Source organism: Pteronotus mesoamericanus, unplaced genomic scaffold (genome assembly GCF_021234165.1).
Source record: "Pteronotus mesoamericanus isolate MK-2021 breed Mesoamerican mustached bat unplaced genomic scaffold, CSHL_Meso_final contig_32, whole genome shotgun sequence".
NCBI lineage: Eukaryota > Metazoa > Chordata > Mammalia > Chiroptera > Mormoopidae > Pteronotus > Pteronotus mesoamericanus.
This window is the reverse complement of record NW_026555134.1, coordinates 648127-669999: the sequence shown is the minus strand read 5'-3', so window position 1 is coordinate 669999 and position 21873 is coordinate 648127. Positions and strand designations below refer to the sequence as shown.

The 21873-nt window shown below is 43.4% G+C and overlaps 1 protein-coding gene across 2 annotated transcripts in view; it reads right to left on the bottom strand.

The window, feature by feature from the left end:
- The window catches only part of EPHX2 (epoxide hydrolase 2), a 49500-nt gene extending 28152 nt beyond the window's left edge, over nucleotides 1-21348 (bottom strand). For both annotated transcript variants that reach the window (XM_054576002.1, XM_054576003.1), the window contains exons 1-8: nucleotides 21169-21348; nucleotides 13444-13528; nucleotides 9288-9447; nucleotides 7872-8062; nucleotides 6000-6122; nucleotides 3523-3597; nucleotides 926-1021; nucleotides 364-442 (exon numbers count right to left, since the gene is read on the bottom strand). In XM_054576002.1, the coding sequence (XP_054431977.1) occupies nucleotides 364-442; nucleotides 926-1021; nucleotides 3523-3597; nucleotides 6000-6122; nucleotides 7872-8062; nucleotides 9288-9447; nucleotides 13444-13528; nucleotides 21169-21269 (910 nt within the window). In that variant the 5' untranslated portion in view covers nucleotides 21270-21348. The remainder of the gene's footprint in view (nucleotides 1-363; nucleotides 443-925; nucleotides 1022-3522; nucleotides 3598-5999; nucleotides 6123-7871; nucleotides 8063-9287; nucleotides 9448-13443; nucleotides 13529-21168) is intronic.
- Nucleotides 21349-21873: the final 525 nt, after the last annotated feature.

Below are 21873 nucleotides of genomic sequence, written 5' to 3'. Positions count from 1 at the left end.
CTGGAGGGAATAGGGAATGAAGAGCTTTTGTGTAACAGGTACAGAGTTTCAGTTCTGCAGGATGAAAAACGTTCTGGAGCTGGATGGTACATCCTACACTCCACATCCCCATCAACCAGCAGGAGACGCTCACAGGGCTCAGGCCCCTGCACATCTTGTATGCTTTCAGAGTAGGAGGAGCAGAGACATCCGGGACCCAAACTGTGTAGACAGAGGACACTGCAGGAGAGGGGAGACGCAAACTCAGACCCCCTTGAAGGACTGCCTGCTCTGACCTGAGACCAGGGGAAGGCGGTGAAGCTGGAGAGCTGAGACAGTCAGGAAGCATGACAGCAGAGCAGAGTGGCAAGCCAGCTAACCCACCGGGAGGAGCAGACGACTCTCCATAGCCTTTCAAGTCCAGAGCTAGAACCCGGAAACCCGCCTGGGCCAGAGCAGGAATCTAGAAAACAAACAATTCAGGTACACTCCAGTGCGGTCTTATAAGGGTTCCCACTGACACTCCCTCTGTTTCCTCTATCCCCCTCTTCTTGTAAATGGCTCAGTCCCAAGTGCCATGTGACATTACTTGGTATCTTCTCCATGGAACGAGCCCACCTGGATAGGGCTGCCATGGACAGTGGTAGAGTCTGTGAGCACTGCATCTAATGTTGCATCTAAGAGCATGCCTTTCTTAACAAAGACCATGCAGATTTCTGTAATCATTACAAAGACTTCCAGGAGGCTGCCTTTTTTTAATCTGCAAAGGTAGCGTATGGACTAGCAGGGCCCTGAGGTCTAGAGAACTCTCCAGTCCCAACATTCCTGAGGTATCATGGCCATACTTTGGTTTTAGCTTCTGAAAGACATTCAGGCTGAGCACACCATATAGACGTTCTCCTTGCCTCACCCCGACTGGGGCGAGCCTTCACCCAGTTTTCCTTACCTGGTACTTCCAAGAGAACCAGCTCTCAGGAAATCCATGGCAGAGGCACACAGCAGGGCCAGAGCCCATCTCCACAAAGTGCAGATGCACCCCAGGCTGTAAAAGAGAGAGGTGAGTAGGAAGCGATCACCGCGCCGGGCTGGGCAGAACCAGGCTCCTCTTCTGCCAACGGCCTGGGCCATTTTAGTGTATTTCCAGATCTGTATGATGAAGGTTTCTCAGCCTAAGACCCCAATGCTAGAAGATGTCTGAAATGAGACAACTGGCCAAACTGTGCAATAAAAAACACGTGGTTTTTTAGTGTAACTTATTTAAGAAGCTTGAATAGATTATTAAAAAAAACAAAACAACACAACTTTGCCTCCTCCTTAAAAGGCCCTTATACTGTCAGAGTTTCTGGTGTGATCTGTCATGTTTTCAATATTTAAAACCTGAGACTAATCTCGTGCAGAGCATAATATTCATGCTAACATGCAGAATACCATGATTATTTTGTTAAAAAGCTGTTTATCTCTTGAATATGAAGTTTTTCCAAGTTTGCTATACTTCTCGTTCTTTCTGGACTACATGGGTGTGGCAGAGGCTGCTGGGGCTCAATACTTGTGTTCCTCTCTTCTCCCTGGCACACAGTGACATTTTCCAGACCTCCCCACACTTTCCTGCAGTGGGTGTGGCCACATGACTGAGTTCGGGCCAATGGCATATGAGTGGAGGAAATGTGTGCTACATCCACGCCTTCTACACTGGTCCTCCCTCTTTTTCTGTCTACCTGAATGGACTGGGCCTTGAGAAAGGTAGAATCAGCAGAAGGAAGGAGCCTGTTTACTTGAATGACTGCGTGGAGAGAGCCCACCGTCTGTGCTGTGCAGGAAACAGACTTGGTATTCAGCCCCTGAAAGCTGGGGCTGCTCGTGACAGCACTTAGCCTCCTCTGCCTATTACATGGGGTCTAAGCAAACCAACTAAAGCAATATGTAGTCACCATATAGTCTATTTTCCCCAAACATGCATATCTCCAACCTTCTAATGGAAATGGAGGAGAAAAATGAGCTTCCCATTATAGAAATTCACTTGAAACAATTGTTTTGCTGCACCTCAGACTTTGGCAAGCTGGTGTCCCAGACTGGACCTCTCAGTCATGATCCCCAACAAGCTGTTTTGCTCAAGAAAACACTAGGCTGACCTTCCGCAAACCCTTTCACAGACTACAATCTTTTTATAGGAATTATGTTCTACAATCTTCCCTTTAGTACTTGGTAAATGGAGGGAATTTAACTTTAAATTCCATATTCTTTATATTGAAAATGTTATAGTGCTGATGTCCAATCAAATGATCCTCATCTGCCTCTGTTCTAAATGGATCCTAACTAAAGACTTGTTCAGCTGCTTCGTATTTGACCCAGCTGAGTAGCTCAGCAAATGCATATGCTTTCCCATCCTTTAAATATGTTAATAAAATTGCCATAAGGCCGGGAAAACAAGAAAGATCTATTACAACCCAGTTTGGGTTGCATTTGTGTCCAGTGAAGATGAAAGCAAGAGCATCCCCAAGCCCGGGCTCAGCTGGGGTTCCCCAGAGGTCACTGCCCCAGCCGCTGAATTTGAAGTGGTGGCAGGGGGTTAGGAAGCAGTTCTGACCACCCTCCTTCAAGGTTAAATGAGGACTCTATTGAAACTGGCTGGATACGCAAGCATTGAGAGGATGACAGGAATAACCTTGTCCATGGGGTTAAAGACACAAGGTTACAGCCCAGACTCCAGGCCCATGCAAAGGGCCCCTTGCTCTTCATCAATATAGAGATGAGGTCTGAAGGGACGTTATGAAATGCTCCCCCCGCTTTAGGACCACCCAGGGTTACAGGAGGAGCAGCACTGATGCTGACTCACAGCTTCCAGTACCACTTTCTTACACTCCAACTCCCACTCATCCTTTGATGCCCACTTGACCATGTCGGCTGAGTCCCACTGCGGGCACTTGGGGTGGCTGCCTGCCCCCCTCACAGAGCCCGTTCTGAGTGCTCCAGGGCACTGCTCTAAGGCCACACCTCATCCTCCGATGTAACCACAAGGGCTTTGAATGTTTATCTCAGTGGACCGTAAAATTCCTCGGGTCACGGAAGACCCTCCACTCATCTCGGTATTTCTCTCTGTGCCCATCCCACAGCAAATGCTCAATAAAAGTCTGCAGGCTTGTCCTCCAGGGCTGCAGGTCTCCCATGATCTGCAGACCTGCTCAGATCAGGCCAGCGCTCCTCTTCGTCAGCTCCTTTGCCTGTGGTCTGTGAATTTTAATTCATTCTTACAAGAACATTGAGGGAAGTACAATTGACCCTTGAACCACACAAGTTTGAACTGTGTGCATTAGTAGCCTGTTGTTTCCTGGGAACCTGGCAATGTTGGACATACCACTTCGCATGTCCCAAGGCATGGTCCGTGTCTTCCCTTGATTTTTGAGAAATAATACTCATGGGAAATATGATTTCCTTATAAAAAGTGGCTATTCAACTACCCTTGATATTTAACAAATGTCTCTGTGAGTCATTTTAGGCGACCTGTTTAGAAAACACTCAGCTGGCCGAGAGAGAGTGCTCACTTACCTTTATTTGCACATACCCATGGCTCACATCACTTGGACAGCATGGGGTTGGGAGAGGGGCTGCTGTATTGAGAAGCTGCAAGTAGAAGATACACAGTGAGAGGTATATTGAGAGAGGTGCCTGCAGCTTCCTTCCATGACTGCAGCTTCCTTCCATGAGGGGTTCTCAGAGTGAGTTTCCGGAGCTCCAGCGTGCGGGCACCAGAGGGGAGCTCACAGATCCCCTCTGCCACGGTCCTCTGAGTCGTTCCAGTGACTCGCCAACCCATCATCCTCTCCCATAGTGTCATCATCTCATTATAAAGCTGTGAACGCTGAGAACCAGAGTGTTAAGAAATGTACCTAAATTTTCCAGCTTAGTAAATGCCAGGATTCAGACTGGCTCTATTTGATTAGAACACAGCTAGACTTAATTTCACCTTCCTTTCAGTTCCACGGAGGCCCCTGATTGAGCTATGACCAGTGAAATGCAGACAGACGACTATGGCCCATCGGCTTGGCCCATGGAAAGCCCTACCCAATCCACTACGGGCTCTTTTCCCTGTTTTCCAGCTGAGTGTCTGGTGTGACCTACAGGAAGTGTTAGCCTGTCAGTCTAGCGTGGGAAAAAGATGGGATTGACTGGGGAACTGGACCCTTCCGGAATGTGCAGAATTTTAGGCCAGAAGATTTAAACAGAGGGAAGGGAGAAACATGCCCCTTCTTCCCCTCACTGGCCCTGTCACTGGCTCATGCCAAGGCTGAGTTGTGCCCACTGGGCTGCACCCCAGGGGACATGTGCCCTAGCAGTGACCTGCGGAATGCAGTGGCATCTTCCACCACTGCATGGATGGTCCCAGACCATGCTCACCTCTTCCTCTGGGCTGCTCAGCATAGACAGGTGGGCCAGAGCACTCACAGACCGGCAGGCCCTGGAAGTCATGTGGCCAGGCAGCAGGTGACAGGCCCCTGGCACGAGAAGCTGTGGCTTGGTGATGGCAACGTGGGCCCCACGCATATACTACAAGGAGCCTGAAGCTTGACAGCACCCCCTCTAACAGCCTGTGCTCCAAAGGACAGATAAGATGGAGTGAGATTTCTAGTCATGGTTTTGGGTTTCTGTCTTTTCGGCAACAAATGGGTTTTTCCTGTGTGTTGCAAAAGGGAGGAGCCCGGAGCCAGGGGGTCTTCTGGTTCCCCACACTGTGCAACATTTTCATAAACACCTTTTTCCTTCCCCACCAACCAGTCTTCGGAATATGCCTGTGTTTGGTGGGTGGGCAGCCAAACCCCACTTTTGTTCTGTAACACTTGGGCAAGGTGCTTTAAGGTTATGAAGTCGTTAAGATACACATTTTTATTTATTTGTTAACGACAAAAAGTCAGTCATTCTGAGCGAAATTTTATCTCCTTCTGTTGAAATCCTAACCCTCAGGACTTCAGAATGCAACTACATTTGGAAATTAGGTCTTTATACAAGTGGTTAAGGTTAAAAGAGATCACAGGGATGGACCCATTAGAGTCCAGTTTGACTGCTGTCCTTATAACTAGAGGAGATTAGGAGACATGCAGGGATAGACCATGTGAAGACCTAGGGAGGGAGAGGGTAGTCATCTACAAGCCCCGGAGAGATGCCTCAGAAGAAACCAACCCTGCCAACACCTTAATCTTCTAGCTTCGTGGTGAAACTGCTGTTTCAGACACCCAGTCTGTGCTATGTTCTAACAGGCCTACAAAATGATATAATTCCCTTTGAGAGAAGTTGTGACACCTTTGAAGTCCACCTAGCTCAATCAAGTGTATGGATTCCCTCCTCCCTCCTACCCCATTACACCGACAACCTTCAGCAAAACACAGCATTACTGCAAACGGTTTATGTAACCGTCACTCCTTGACTCAGTGGGATGGGTGGTCTTAGGTAAGCTCAAAAGAACAAAAAGTGCCTCAGCTTTGACAGAACAGGCTAGTTCCCATGCACCTCCTACCCCAGGGCAGGGGGCAGTCATTAAGGACATTCTACTCTCAATGAGAAGAACAGTTTTTACTCAAAAGAATTCCTTCAAGCTGACATGAGGGCGTGTACCAGGAGAAGCCGAACCACCAGCGGCAGGACCAGGCACACAATGTAAGGATTGGGCTCCGTACCTCCACTGGGGCAGACCTAACAGCTAAAATCTCAATATTCACTCTAAAAAGGAGAACTGGTTGGCTGGGAACCCCACTCTTGTCTTGGTTCCTCCGACTCTTGACTAGTACAGATTCTTGCCCTCAGGGCATTGTTTCTCTGTTCATTGACTGCAGGGAATGGAACAAGATGTTCTTCAAGGACATTGTGATGACTGCACAATAGGTAACGAATTCTCACCCAAGAGGTCTGTTCCTGAGAACCATGACTTGAGCAATGAACTGTCTGAACACCAGATTCTCCTCTTGTTTTGTCTTGTGTACCCAAACATAGATGAGTGCAGGATATATGGCTCGGCGCACATACACAGTTACCTGCATCCCAGTTACTTCCTCCAACTCTTGCAGGGCGACATTGCTGTCACGAACGAGGATGGTGATCATTCCCAAATCACGGGCTGGCTTCAGGTTATCCTCCATGTCATCCAAAAAAACAACCTGAATCCAAATAGCATGGACACTAGCATCACTTCAACCAAGGCAAATCTCATGTATAAGGGACAATACCAGAAAGGAACACAGTCAAATGTGAATAGAGGCGCCCTGGCCAATGTGGCTCAGTTGGTTGGAACATTGTCCAGTAAACCAAAAGGTCTCAGGTTTGATTCCTGGTCAGGGCACAGGCCTGGGTGGCAGGTTCAGTCCCACTCAGGCACATATAAGAGACAACTGATTGATGTTTCTCACATCAATGTTTCTCTCCCTCCCTTTCTCCCTCCCTTCCTCTCTAATACCAATAAGCATGTCCTCGGGTGAGAATTTAAAAAAATGTGAATAGTGGCTATTTTATGAGATGAGATTAAAATAATTTTTATTTTCATTTAACTGTTTATTCTTAAAATTAAAAACATTTAATTACATAAGCGTCATATAAACACACAGATATGTGTGTTCCCACATACATCTACTGGTTTCAGCCTGAATTCTGAAATGGTGAGAAGGTTACGAAAGAATATAAATTATCAGAATGACATTAAAATTCATCTAGAAAAATCAACGTGTATGAATGGACAAGAAATAAATCTGGACAAGAACCATAATAAAGGCAGATAAGAAAAATGCACAAAGCTACGAAAGGTAAAAAAAAGTTTGGTATTATAAAAGAAATAGACAAAAAAGATATATCAATGAGATAGAAAAGAGTCAAGGAATAGACCCAAATAAAAGTTACAGTTTAGTTTCTAATAAAAGTGTCATGTCTAATTGATGATGGAAAAGATTATTTAAAAGATTACTTATTTATTTTAACATTTGAAGGAAAAAGTGGATCCTTCATATCTTACTTCAAAATAAATTTTGAATGGATCAAGTGTTTACATTTCAATAAAAATAAAAGGAATACAGGTCCTTAGACTTGTAGAAGAAAGCATGCTGCTTTTATTTGTAATCTTGGATTAGGGCAGACCTAGGCTTCTAAGCAGCTCATTCAACCCAAAAGCCCTAAATGAAAGGACGTTTATTTGGGTGCATATTAAAATTTAGAGTGTTGTTGTAGTGTTAACCTGGAGATTGAGGAGAGCAGAAGCAAAGTTTTAGAGGAGAAAGGAAGGGTCCTGGTATTATTGAGCCTGGTAAGGATTCCCGATGACAGGCTCATGATGTCATCTGATCAGGTACAGCTGACATTAGGCCAATAACAAAGGGTCAGAGACATCAGGGTCAGAAATTTAATCTTGGTCCCCATTGCCTTTTTGAAGATTAGAGTAAGGGAACACAACGAAAAAAAGTATTTTAGAATAGGCCATCTAGAGACAGCATGAAGACAGAACATAGGGACCCCGGAGAGCCGTGAAGACCGCTGCAGCATTGCAGCTCGCTCCTGCTCACTCTTTGGAGGGGAGCTCCCAGCTAGCCTTGTGGTCTTGGGGAAATCTCTCAAGGTTGCAGTGTTTTTACAGGTAAACTGAGGCAGCTGGTCTAGAAGCTTTCAACAATACCTATTTTGATCAAGGTCCTGTAAGAGATACAGAACACAGTCAGATGTTCACCTCTGATAGAACTTTCTAGAGGGGGTGGGTAAAAGTCCTATAGAAATCCTGGCCTGAGAAAAGTGGAGCCTGCCATTGGACCTAGAGCCATCCTGCCAGGCCCCAAATATCCCCCACTTGCTCACTCTTCCTTGATTTTTCTTGATTAGCGTATCACTAGAACATTCTTCTCCGCTGCAAGAAAGTACCTACTATGTACCTCATGGGGACTGGCCTTCAAGGTGTCCAGCGTAAACTTGTAGATCTCAGGATTGGGCTTGGCCATTCCAATTTGGCTTGACTCTATCAGGAAGTCAAAGTGCGGCTTCAGTTCATACATCAGCTGGGCCCAGCAGCTTCTCTGGGGGGTGTCATCCACCCACTTGTTGGTGAGGATGCAGGTTGTAAATCCTGAGCGAGAAGTCACCAGTGAATGGACCAGTTACAGAACTTGACTCTGAGAAACTCTGAGTGGAGCCAAGTGCACTTCTACTCGCTTACATCAATTGCCTGATGCTTGGCATCTAAATTGACAAGTTAGAAAAGAAGCATCTTTACCCTTAAGTACCTCCTGACACAGAGGCACGGGTGAGCCAGCTGTGTACATGAGGGCTTTCAGAAGCCCAGATGGAGATGCTGCATTCCTTAATTCCTTGCAATTGTAGACATTTGTAGAGGTTGTGACATTTGTTAGTTCATTTGATCCTTATCATATTTGGGCTGGGCAGGTCAGATCTTACCATCCCACTTTTTCCAGTGAGCGAACCAGAAGCTCAGACAGTTGACGAGCTGCACCATTCATACCGTGAAGACAGAGCCACGTGGGGCCCAGAATCCTGCCTTCAGACTGCCACTCCAACACACCTTCCGGTCTATGCTATTGCAAACTCTGCTCGACTATGTTTCAAAACACCTGCTTTGGCTTTCAGAGACTGCATTGCCATTTTGAAACTACAGACATGTAAATAGAGATAGCAGTACCCTCAGTCTCTCTCTGTCTAAACAGAGAGGGCAAGAACCAGGAGATACAGGAAACGAGACCGCTGAATCAAGGGTGTGACACTTCTCACGTAATATGAGTGAGAAATATGACATGGATGGCTTAGCCACAGTCAGGTAAGTACTGATAAGTGGGTGGAATGATTTCAAATATGCTTGTGAAGAAGAGTCGGGCTCTGACACTAAAGGAACGGCTACTGAATGAACATGAGCTCATGTTGTAGACCATTTGACACCTTCTCAATCCAGGTCAGCCAACTCATGGTTCATCATTGTGCCAACCAGAGGTTGAGAAAATCATAATTGCTTAAAAAACCTTATTTTTAAACCACTGTGGCAAGAGGTTGGGTCATTCGGGTCATTACTAGCGTCGTCAGAGGGAGAGAAGTTTGCCCACAAGGCAGGCTCTGGCATGGATTGCTTCATTAAATAAAACTCTTTCATTTTCCTAGCCATTCTGATAGTGCTGCTTTTTGCCATCTGGTATAACTTACTTTGGGGCTACATTTTAAGAATTGCTTTCCTTCAAGGCCCAGATAATCTGATATCTCCAAACACATTTAGATGTATTCTGACCTAATCCTGCCAGAGGTTCTGGTGTGGCTGGGTCAGAAGATGGCCAGCACTGTGTCCTTACCTTTCTTTCTGAGAGTGCAAGCTGCCTGAAGCATGCGGTGGTTGACCTTCCTTTCTGAAATAGCCTTGCAAAAGATTTGTTTTATAGAGAAATTCTCAGGGAGGGAGATTCCACAATCCTTGGAGTGTTTCCTGCAGTCTTCTTCTATAAGTGGCACCCACTGTAGAAGTAAATTGTCGAGGGACTGTCAATTGGCACAATCTTTTGCAAAGACTTTTGGCAACATTTATTAAGTCTGAACATATGCATTCCCCACGATTCAACAATTTCATTCCTGGACACATACCCAATGGAAAATGTCTACGTATGTTCATTAAAACATGCACAGAAATGTTCATAGCAGCATTATTCCTAAGAGCCCCACACTGGACAATATTCAAATGCCCCTCTTACGGGCTGAATTGTGCCTTCCCCAATTCTTTCTGAAGTCCTAACCCCCAGGACCTCAGAATGTGACTGTCCTTGGAGACAAGGTCTTTAAGATGTGATAAGGGTAAAATGAGGTCATGGTTTGGCCATAATCCAATCTGACTGGTGTCCTTATAAAAACAGGAGATTAGGATACAGACACTGGTGGAGGGAAGACCTTGTGAGGACTCAGGGAGAAGACGGACATCTACATGCCAAGGAGGAAGGCCTCAGGAGAAGCCAACCTTGTGAATACCTTCATCTTGGGCTATGAGCCTCCAGAGCTATACTATACATAGTCTTCGAAGACTTTCCTCCCATTCTTTCTTGAACACACTCTAATTACACTTTCACTTCCACGTTCCAGAGACACCTCTCGGCAAAGTTACCGGTGACCTCCTCATTGTGTTGCTGTATCTAATGGGCACTCATCAGTCTTCATTTTTTTTTTCTGATCAGCTGCATTTAACACAGCTGATCATACTCTTCGTCTAAAACTTGATAACCTCTTGGCTTTCAGGACTCCATACTCTCTTGATTTTCCCCTTACAATGGAGATGTATTCTCCATCTCTGATTGCTGGGTCTCCTCACCAACCTGACCTGTAGGACTCGGATCTCTTCTCTTCTCCATTTATACTCTCTTTCTCCATGATCGTATTGAGTCCAATGGTGTTAAAAATACCACCTACCTGCTGTAAATACATGTATTCAACCTCAACCTCTTCCTTGAACTCTGGGTTTGTATATCCAGCTGCCTATTCCACATTCCATTTGGATATCAATAAACATTTCAAATGAAAATATCCCAAACTGAGTCCTGATTTCCCAACCACTACAGCCATCATCTCTGTTTCATTTAAGAGCACTCCATACTTCCTGTTTGCTTTGGCCAGAAACCTGAGTCATCCTTAACTTCTCTCTCATGACTCCCACTCAATCCATCAGGAAAACCTGTTGAATCTACCATCAAAATATTCTCAGAATTTGACCACTTTTTACCACTTCTACCAATATTACCTTAATTTAAGCCGCCATCATCTCTCTTCTGGTTTTTCCAATAACTGTCTTAACTAATCTCTGTACAATGATCCCTGCCTTCTTGGTCTATTCACATAGCAGCCAGGGTGAGGTTTTAAAAATACAAGTCAGATAACATCACTTTGCTTCTCAAAAATCTCCCAATGCCTTTTCATCTCGCTCAGGGTGTAAAATATAGAGAAAAAAAAAAAAGAAAGAAAGAAAAGAGAAAACTATCTACAGCTTCACATAATAACATCTATAATTCTCATAAATATAATGTTGAGGAAAAGCAGTCAGATGAAAAAGAGTGTGTCTGCATGACTCCATTTACATGAAGTACAAAGCAGGTAGAAGCGATCAGCAAGGTCAGAGCCGGGATTTGGAGGGTTAGTGTGCAGAAGGGCCTAAGCGGGGTGACTATGGTGCTGATAATGTTTTATTTCTTAATCAAGGTGCTGGTGACAGGGTGTATTCAGTTTGAAAATTCATCAAGCTATACACTTTGTGTACTTTTTATTTGTACAATATATATAAAAGTTAAAAGATGAATTCACTCCTAAAGTATGACTCTTTAAAAGACTATGGAACCTAAGTAGCCTTTATCATAGTATATTTGGTTTTTCAGTCCTCTTCCTCTAACCTATTTGAGCTTCACAGAAGCTACACACAGGCTAAAGAAGTCTAAATGGGTGTAGGATTTTCATAGCAAGTACTAGAAATTCCCTCTATAATTCCTATGTTCATTGAAAATATACAGGGTCCGGCAGAAGTAAGGCCTGCTTGAGTGTGGTTGGTAGGGTAATAATATGGGTGTAATAACTTATAGTTTTAATTTGAACATTTCACCTAAAATGTCATTGGTGTGTTTGAATATGATATTGTTATATTACAGAATTACATGCTTATGATTTTATAATAAAAGATTTTGTGATAAAAAAGGGGTGTTATGTGTGCCAGACCCAGTACAATACTTACTTCTTTCATTGCCTTCCAACAATATCTCTGCAGATTTTTTATTGATTCAAGCTTAGTAACATTTATTCCCAATGGTATCATTCCAGTTTATATTCACCCATGTGCGTGTGTGAGAGAAGGTTTTAAAGTTACTGCAATTAATTATACCTCCCACACTAAGACCACACTTGCCCTCACAGAAAAGGTGGGCTCTTGCTTCCTACAATAGGAGGCTCCAAATTCTCTGGCTGACCTATAAGTGACTGTAATTCATAAAAATTTTTAAATATATAGACAGTTTTATCTGTGCACTTATAGAGCACATTATTAATAGCCTTTCTTCTTTGAGGAATTAATAGAGATTTCAAATTATTTTCAATCCTGATTGCTTTGTTAAAAAATAATTGAGGTTATAGTAACAATAATTACTATTTTTGAGCACTTACTATATGTCAGACACTGTGCTAAGCACTTTTTGAGCTTTATAACAGCCTATGAAATGGATACTATTATCACTCTCATTTTAAAAATGGCAAAATTGAAACTTTGAAGGTTAAGCAAGTTGCTGAGGTCACACAGTCTATAAGTGGAACCTATGGTTCAAATCCCGACCTCTGACTCCAAAGGCCACACATGGTATAGTTAACAATTAACATTCCTCCTCCCCAGTGGCCCTGTCTGAAAATAGCCACTCCAATGATGACCACTATAAAAGAGAGAGAGAGAGAGAAAATAACGTGGGTTGGCAAAGATGTGAAAAAAGTGGAACCCTTGTGCACTGTTGAGGGTAATGTAAAATGGTGCAGCAGCCATAGAAAACAGTATGGTGGCTCCTCAAAAAATGAAATATAAGATTATCATATGATACAGCAGTTTTACTTTTGTACACATATCCAGAAGAATTGAAAGCAAGGTCTCAAACAGATTTTTACACCCATGTTCCTAGCAGCATTATTCACAATAACCAAAAGCTGGAAGCAACCCAAGTGTCCATCAATGGATGAATGGATATACTAAATGCGGCATATACATTAATAGAAAAAAGGAACCTAAGTAGCCTTTATCACAGTGTAATTCCCTTCCTACAAGGAAGGGCGTCCTGCCACATATTACCCCGTAGACGAACCCTGAAGACATAACGCTAAATGAAATAAGCCAGTTACACAAAGACAAAATATTGTACAATTCCTCTTATATAAGGCACCTAGAGTAGCTAAATACATAAAGACAGAAAGTGCAGTAACAGTTACTGGGTGAGGGAAGGTGAACACGAAGTTATTGTTTAATAAGCATAGAATGTCAGTTTTGCAAGATGAAAAGAGTTCTGGAGATGCATGGTGTGCAGTGTGAATATACTTAACACCACTGAATTGTATGCTTAATAATAAAGTTGGTAAATTTTATGGTATGTGTATTTTACCACAATTTAAATTTTTTAAAAAAGAAGAAGAAGAAGAAGAAGCAGCAGCAGCAGCAACAGCAGCAGCAGCAGCTATTCTGGTAACTCCCTGGCCTAGATCTTCGAAGGTTTGGAAATTTCCTTGTCATTGGGGTATGACCCTCTGCGTGGCCCAGAGAGACAACAAAGCAGTCCAAGATGTCTTTGTGTGCTCCAGGCCACCAGCCCATCTTGTGTGTGTGAGGTAAATGCCATGGGGGATGCACGGGTGAAGCAGGCACGGCTCTGCCCTCACTGGGCGGTGGCCAGTGCGGGAGACGGGCGTGCAGGCACAGAACGCCTTCTCATGGGAGACTACGGGGTGTCCCCTCACCTGGGAAAACATGATCTCTCCCTTTGCGGTACGGGCAGTGACACCATCCAGGCCTCCTTTCTTGAAAACTTCATTCAGGAAGCCTCTGGAAGACACAATGTCATGAACATTCCAAAGACTTCATCACAGTGGCATAGGGGGACAGACATTATTTATACCTATAGTAGGCAGTTAGACGTGAGCAGAACAAGGACAATGGACCGGGTACCGAAAGAAGGTCACCAGGGCAGAAAGCTCTGGGTGCCTAGCAAGGGGCAAAACTGGGAAAAGAAGGACGTCACCCCCAGGATAACCTCTCCTCGCCTATCGCTGGTCATGCAGTTTGGGCCCCCCACCCCTTACCTTTCATATCACTGGTCATGTGGCTCAGACCTGCTCCTGACCTTTCCTCCCCCAGAATGTCACTGGTCACGTAGTAGGCCCCTTAGAGGAGCAACAAGGGGCAGAAGAATGACCTCCATGGGAGTAAGCCCTTGCACTACCACTCCTTTAAGCCTAAGGATAACAGCTAGGCCTCAGCTGTGCTTCAGCTCCAGGCCCAGAAAAGCAACAAAACCGGACAAGTGATGCCATGGCCGCCTCAGGACCAGCTGTGATGACTAAGAACCCCTTGCCCTGGTGCTGAGCAATCAGTGGACGGCATGACCATGACTACGACCCTGAAAGGACACATCTGGAAAGCTGATGAATATTCTACTGAGATCCTCCCCTGAAACTCTCCTAAAAGCTACACCCTTAAAAGACCTTAGGATGGAGGACCCTCTCGAGAGCACATCTGCAAATTTCCCATCCACCCCCACGTGTTACCTTTACCCTTCTACCTCCTAAGCTCTAAAGGTCCCTTTTGCCTCTGTAACTTGTTTCCTAAGCCTATTTCTTCTACCTCTGTGACTTCCTAAATAAAATTTCTCCTATAGTTTGAGTCTCAATTCTGAATTCTTTCTTACCCAAAACTCAGGTACCAAGGTTGCTGAACCAAGGTCTGGTCCGACTCTAGCAGTGTAACACCTGGTTCTGTGTGCTCCGTACCAGTATATCCATGGACAAACTGCTATTGGGAGGCATTCTGCCATGGATGGAATGGCGCTGAGTATTTTGAAGATAACCTCCTTTTCTGAGTTCCTCCTACCTCATGCCAATGTTTAAAAATCAGACTGCAGTTTAAGTGATGTCAGAGAGAATAAGCCTAACATTTTAAATATCTATTAGTATGGGTATCAATTAATATAATTTTAAAGGTTAATGATTCTGTAAATTGTGTTATTGGAGTTCAAAGTATGCCAAGTAATGAACTGGTGTTTTCTTTGAGGTAGGAAAAAAATCCTCCCAGATACCATCCACCAAATGGCACTCATGCCCGCAACACTACAGGAGGTGCCGTAGAGGACACAGGAAAGAAATGAAACGTGGTCCTAGTCACTTAGAAATTTTAATTTGATAAGATCAAACTGTTATCTGACGGTTAGGACACAATCTGACTTCATTAGCAGCCAGCACTTGTTATTTGTTGATTTATTCATGAAAGCCATTGTAACAGGTATGAGGTAATATTTCACTGTGGTTTTAACTTTCGTCTCTCTGATCATCAGTGACATTGCCCATTTTTCACATGTGTAGGGGCCATCTGTATGTCCTCTTTGAAGAAGTATCTATTCAGGTCCTTTGCCCATTTTTAAACTGGAATGTTTGCCTTCCTGGTATTGAGTTGTATGAGTTCTTTATATATTTTGGAAATGAAATTCTTATCAGATGTATCACTGGCAAATATGTTCTCCCACCCAGTGGGTTCCCTTTTCATTTTGTTGATGGTTTCTTTTGCTGTGTAAAAGCTTTTTAGTTTGATATAATCTCGTTTGTTTATTTTTTCCTTTGTTTCCCTTGCCCTAGGAGATACAATGGCAAAAATATTGCTACAAGAAATGTCTGAGATTTTATTGCCTGTTTTCTTCTAGGATTTTTATGGTTTCATGACTTACGTTTAAGTCTTTTTAACTATTTTTAGTTTATTTTGGTGTATGGTGTAAGTTAGGGGTCGAGTTTCTTTTTTTTGTTCTTTCTTTCTTTCTTTTTTTTTTTTTTGAATATACCTGTCCAGTTTTCCCAACACTATTTATCGAAGAGACTGTCTCTACTCCATTGTATCCTCTTGCCTCCTTTTTCAAATATTTATTGACTTAAGGTGTGGGTTTATTTCTGGGCTCTCTGTTTCATTTCATTGATCTATATGCCTGTTCTTATGTCAGTGCCAGACTGTTTTGATTATAGAAACCCTGTAGTTTAGTTTGATATCATGATTTGTGATCCTTCCAACTTTTTTCTCCTTTCTCAAGATTGCTGAGACTTTTGGGGGGCTTTTTTGGTTCCATATAAATTTTTGGAATATTTGTTCTAAATCTGTGAAATATGCCATGGTTATTTTAATAAGAATTGAGTCGAATCTACAGGTTGTTTTCAGTAGTATCTTAATTCTTCTAATCCATAAATACAGTATATGTTTCCACTTATCTGTATCTTCCTCAATTTCTTTCTTCAATGTTCTATAATTTTCAGAGTATAGGTCTTTTACCTCCTTGCTTAAATTTATTCATAGGTACCTTATTTTTGTTGTTGTTGTTGTTGTTGCAATAATAAATGGGATTGTTTTTTAAATGTCTCTTTCTGGTAGTTCATTATTGCTGTATAAAAATGTCACCAATTTCTGAATATTGACTTTTATCCTGCTACTATGCCAAATTCTCTTATTAGGTCGAGAAGTTTTTTGGTGGAGTATATAGGGTTTTCTAAGTACACTATCACGTTGTCAGCGAGTAATGACAGTTTCACTTCCTCCTTTCTAAGTTGGATGCCTTTTATTTCCTTTTCTTCTCTGATTGCTGTGGCTTGGACTTCCAGTACTATGTTGAATAAGAGTGGTAAAAGTAGACATCTCTGTCTTGTTCCTGATTTTAAGGGAAATGCTTTTAGTTTTTGCCTTTTGGGTATGATATTTGCTGTAGGTTTGTTATTTATGGCCTTTGTTATGTTGAAACATGCTCCCTCTATTCCCACTTGGCTGAGTGCTTTTTTCATAAATGGGTGCTGGATTTTAACAAATGCTTTTACTGCAACTATTGATATGATTATGTGATTTTTATTCTTACTTCTGTTTATGTGATATATCATGTTTATTGATTTGCAAATATTGTACCAGCCCTTCCTTCCTGGAATATAACCCACTTGATCATGGTGTAAAATCTTTTTGATGTATTGCTGGATCTGGTTTGCTGTTTTAGCATCTATGTTCCTCAGGGATATTGGCCTATAATTTTCTTTCTTTGTAGTGTCTTTATATGTTTTTGAAATTAGGATAATGTTATTCTCATAAAAAGAGCTTAGAAGAGGGAAAGGTTAATAGGAACTTTTATTTTCTTTTTACATAATTCTGTTCATTTGAATATTTTCATAGTAAAAATATACTTGTGTATTAGTTGTATGATTAAAAACCCATATGTAAATTTTTTTTAAAAAATAGGAAAGATATTTTAAAGAGTACAGAAAAACCCAGAGGGGCAAAACAGCACATGCAAATCCAGAAACTGTGCCAGGTGTTCCTGGAAGCATTCAAGAAATATTTGTGCTGAAATAATACACAGGTTACAAATAAGAAGCCCTAGTTCTCAAATACCCTTTCTGTATTTGCTGATCACTTGTTTCTTTTACTCAAAACAAAATTTTTGCTTAGCATTGCATGTAGAAAGCACTTCAAATTCTAAAGTATAGAGTTTTGAAAGAAATTGACACTTTTTTCTTTCAAATTAGTTTTGTTTTTCATTGTGGTTTATATTCAGTACTATTTTGTATTAGTTTCAAGTGGACAGCACATTGGACGATCACTACTTCACGAAGTGCTCCCCCCAATATTTCCAGTGCCCACCTGGCACCACACACAGTCATTACAATATTGTTGACTATATTCCCTAGGCTGTACTTTACATCCCTGTAACTATTTCGTAACTGCCAACTTATACTTCTTAATCCTTTCACCTTTTTCACCCAGTCTCCCAACCCTCCTCCCCACTGCAACCATCAGTCTGTTCTCTGTACCTATGAGTCTGTTTCAGTTTTGTTGGGTCAATTATATTGTTCTTTAGATTCTACATATAAGTGAAATCATATGGTACCTGTCTTTCTCTGAGTGACTTAAGAAACTGACACTTTTATCTTCCCTCGTGTTCAGTCTAATGGCACCAGGCAGACCCTCCACAATGAAGCACACATGTCACCTCTGGATCTCAAGGAACCGTCCCTGCTCCTTCAGATCACATCAGCCTCGATTGCTGAAGTGACCACCCTCCCCAGCAGCCTGACCCTCAGAAGACCCTGGTCTGGATGGCCACACCAAGAATGGAGCTTGCCCCTCTGCCCTTCGCTCTATGACACTGGAAGAAGCTGCATCTTCCTGGCCCACCCTGGGTATTCAACAATCTCCACTTCGGAGTTCCCAAACGGTCACTTGGGCCCCCATCACCTTGTCCTTGGGCAGGATTTACAGATGACCAGGACCTTCATCCCCTCCTCTCCTGACAGTTTCAGCACCAGGCTCATAGGCTCCCTTTGCCCTTCTCTGCGCCCCGTAGGCCAGGCTTTTCATCTTCCATGCCAAGGACCCTGCGAACTCCTAGCTCAAGGTCTTGTTCACTTTAATTCGAACCTCCATCAGGCTTCAACATCAGTCCACACAGCTCTGCCTCCAAGCTGCCAAGCTCTCGGATCTTACTGTAAGTGGCACCTCTTTCTTCTTACCAATGCACTAGATCCACCACCCCAACAATCAGCTACCTTGAGTTACAGCATGGATTATTTTACTCATTTTCCACCCCATCTCAAAACCCCTCAATCACCTGCTATCAAAGCAGATACATGCTTAGCCTGACTTCCACGTCACATTTCAATGCAGGCCAAGCCAACATCCCCACTTCTCTTTTGTGACTCCCCTCCTCCAGCTACACTGGAATAGTCAGTGTTATTGTGCAGCCAACTTCCAGCCTTTTCTCATGCTGTACCCTCACCTGGGAAGCTCTCCCTTCACATCTCTCCCCATCAACCTCTTACCAGTCTCCTCAGGGTCTGCCTTCATTCAGGCTTTCCTGCTTCTCCTGGTCAGACCTGATGCCTCCCTTCCTTGAAACACCTAAGAACTTCGTGTCTCTTACAGCACTGCCTTCATCTTGAACTTGGCCTATCTGTGGATGTCTGGGCTTTCATACCATATGCCAAACTTGTTGCAATAGACCTTTCAGGCTCACCTTCTCAATTAATGTCTCCATGGTTCCTTTACAGACTCCACAGGTCAAGATCAAAGCCATGGGCTCTGACCTCCTGGAATTAGTTTTGGAGTTTTTTGTTTGTTTGTTTGTTTTTGCTGCTGGGAACAATCCTAATCATGGTCATAAGGAGTGTGTGAACCATTGCAACACTAGGTAAATGGAAGATGCCCAATAATCACTTTGCATATGCATGAGATTTTTGTAAAAAAAAGAAATGTATCAGGAACACAGCTGCCCATCCACCTTGCATGTTATTTAATTTTACCCTCACAAAAATGTCTAGGGGAAGGTATTTTCTTATTTTAAGATCAAGACTATGATCTTAGATGGCAGGTGTTAAGAACTGAGATTTTTAATCTAGGTTTGGCTCAGAGACCAGTGCTCTTTTAAATACCCCACATTTGTGCCCTGGACGGTGTGGCTCAGTTGGTTGGAGTTTCGTCCCATAGGCCAAAAGGTTGCAGGTTGAATTCCTGGTCAAGGCACATACCCAGGTTATGGGTTCAAGCTCTGGTCAGGGTACATACAAGAAGGCAACCAATTGATGTTTCTCTCTCTCTCTCTCTCCCCACCCCCTTCTATCTCTCTTAAAGCAATAAAAAAAATGTTCTTGGGTGAGGATAAAAAAATTAAATTACTCCTCATTTATATACTTGTGAATTGTATCCTCAAAAGTCATATTCACCCCCACATTGATGAAGTCACAAGTATACCTCATTGCTTACTCTCTTTTTATGTAATTTAAAAAAAAAATCTAATGTATGGGTCAAAAAGAAATAAAACAACACTCTGGTTAAGACACTACGTCTTCTAGAAAATAAGTTCACTAATCCTTCCTCTGCTTCTCCCTCTAGCAAAGGATCTGAATGGACAAGTCTGAATCAGGGGTGGCTTTCCACTTTCAATAGTCTCTCAAATAGTAATGACCTGGGATGTGGTTATCTTAATTTGGGCTTTGTAACTACTTTAATTTGGTTTATTGACAACAAGGAACTATTGATATGTTTCCAATTCATGTTGATATTTTGATATCAATTTACTATTGACACACTCATTATTGGTGCATTTACTCACCCTCTACAGAGTAACATCTTTTCCAGAATAGCCAAGGGATCAGGGAAGTCACAGTGAACTACAGAGGAAAGAATCCTAGACCAGGAGGCAGAAAAATTGCATAGCCTATGTCTAATTACCACGCGACCAAGTACACCCCCTTGCTCTGCCTGTTTCCACATTTGTAAAAGGGAGGACTGCTCTAGATTTGGGGCCCCCTTTTGGCTTGGTGTGCTTGCAGACACCAGTCTTTTAAATCTTTATAAGTATAGCAAGTTAAAAAGCCTTGTTGGACTTTTTGCTATCACAAGGATTCTATAGTTCCTTAAACCGGGCAGAACTCTCAAAGCTTCTGTCCTGTCCCTTATCCTTGGCAGCAGTGAAGCATTTACTCCTCCTTGGGTATTGCCAAGGTGATCTTTCTTTCCTTCTTTTTTCTTCCTTAAATTTTAAAATAAATATGTTTCCTTCCTCCTGATTATAGGTATAACATGTTAATAAGTAGAAAACCTGAAAAATACAAAAAAAAGTAGAAAAAGAAAATAATTCATAATCCCACCTGGGATTCATAATCCCAGGGATATTTGGGGATATTTCTTCCTGTCATTTTTCTGTATATAGCTCTTCCCCCATAGTTGAAACCAGATTGTAGAAATAGTTTTACATTATTGTGGATCTGTTCTTTTCCAATGTCACTGCAGTCTTATCCTGAAAGTCATGTTTAATTGTGATGCGTCCTAGTTTACCATTTCCTAATGATTAGGTTTTGAAGCTGTTTCTCTGTTACAACAAGTAAATCCTCAAGCCACAGGACTTGTTTCTCTTCAAAATCTCAAAAGGGCCTTTAAAATCCATTCCATCCCTGGTGGGTATGGCTCTGCTGGTTGGAGCGCGACCCTGTGGACCGAATGTGTGAGGGTTCGATTGCTGGTCAGGGCACATACCCAGGTTTGGGATGCGGATGGGAGGCAACCAGTTGATGTTTCCCCTACATAGATGTTTCCCTCTTTCTTCCTTCCTATCTCTGAAAGCTATGAGGGGGAAAAAATCCTCGAATAAGGATTAAAAATATATATGAATAAAATGAAATAAAATTCCTTCCATCACACAGAATTAGGCAGGCAACAGCTAGCTCAACAAATAGCCCCTCTCACTTGAGGAAAAGCTTTCCCTATAGAGGACAATTTTGGAGTCCTTGGAGAGGTTTAATTACTTAGCATTTAGAAAGACACTGTATCTACTTACACACTCTGGTGTTTTAGGGTCACGTAATTGTTTTAACCTTTCTGAGGCAACGTCTAGCCAGAAATTCCGTCCCGTAGGGGACGGACGCACCTGCGTGGGCCGGGCGCCCGGGTTCCCTTACCTGGGCAATGCCAGTGCCTCCTCGGAGCGGCCAAGGGCTCTGAAGACCGATGGCAGCCCCAGGACCCCGTCCAGGTCGAAGACGACCGCTCGCAAAACCATCGCAACCTGAGCTTCAGCCTAACCCAGCTGCACCAAGTGTCCCGAGGCTGGACTGGAGCGCGAATCCGCCGCTCCCAGGTCCCCCATCTAGCCCCGCTCGAGCCCCAGTCCCGCCCAGGCGTCCGTCTCCGCCCCGCCCCTTGTCCTGGGATTCGTCACTGCCAGAGGTCTCGACTTGAGTCCCGGCCCCTTTTCTCAGAACACCCTGCCGAGCTGCCTCTTAGGACACGGTCACACCCTTTCAGCCTCCTCAGTGACCGCTGGCCATCACGGGCCCCGCTCCCTGCCCTGGTTTTGCTTGGGTCGCGTCCCATCCAGAGTTCCTTTTGCCTACCCGCACCCGCACCGACTCCGTTTCCGTCGCTTCCCGGGACCTGGACCCGGCACTAGAATAGCATCTCTGGATGAGACGACTACTGTCGCCGATATTTAAAGTCCAAAATACCCCCGCGCTCCCACAGTAGTTCCTTGAAGAGGCAAATTCAGGCTCCAGGACGTGCTGACCGTTTAATGCGAACTTGCCAGAGTTTCACCGGTCTGGGCAGGTGTAGAGAGAGGGGAGGCCTGAGAAAGAGTCAAGGCCTCACACTGACCCTTGAAGTGT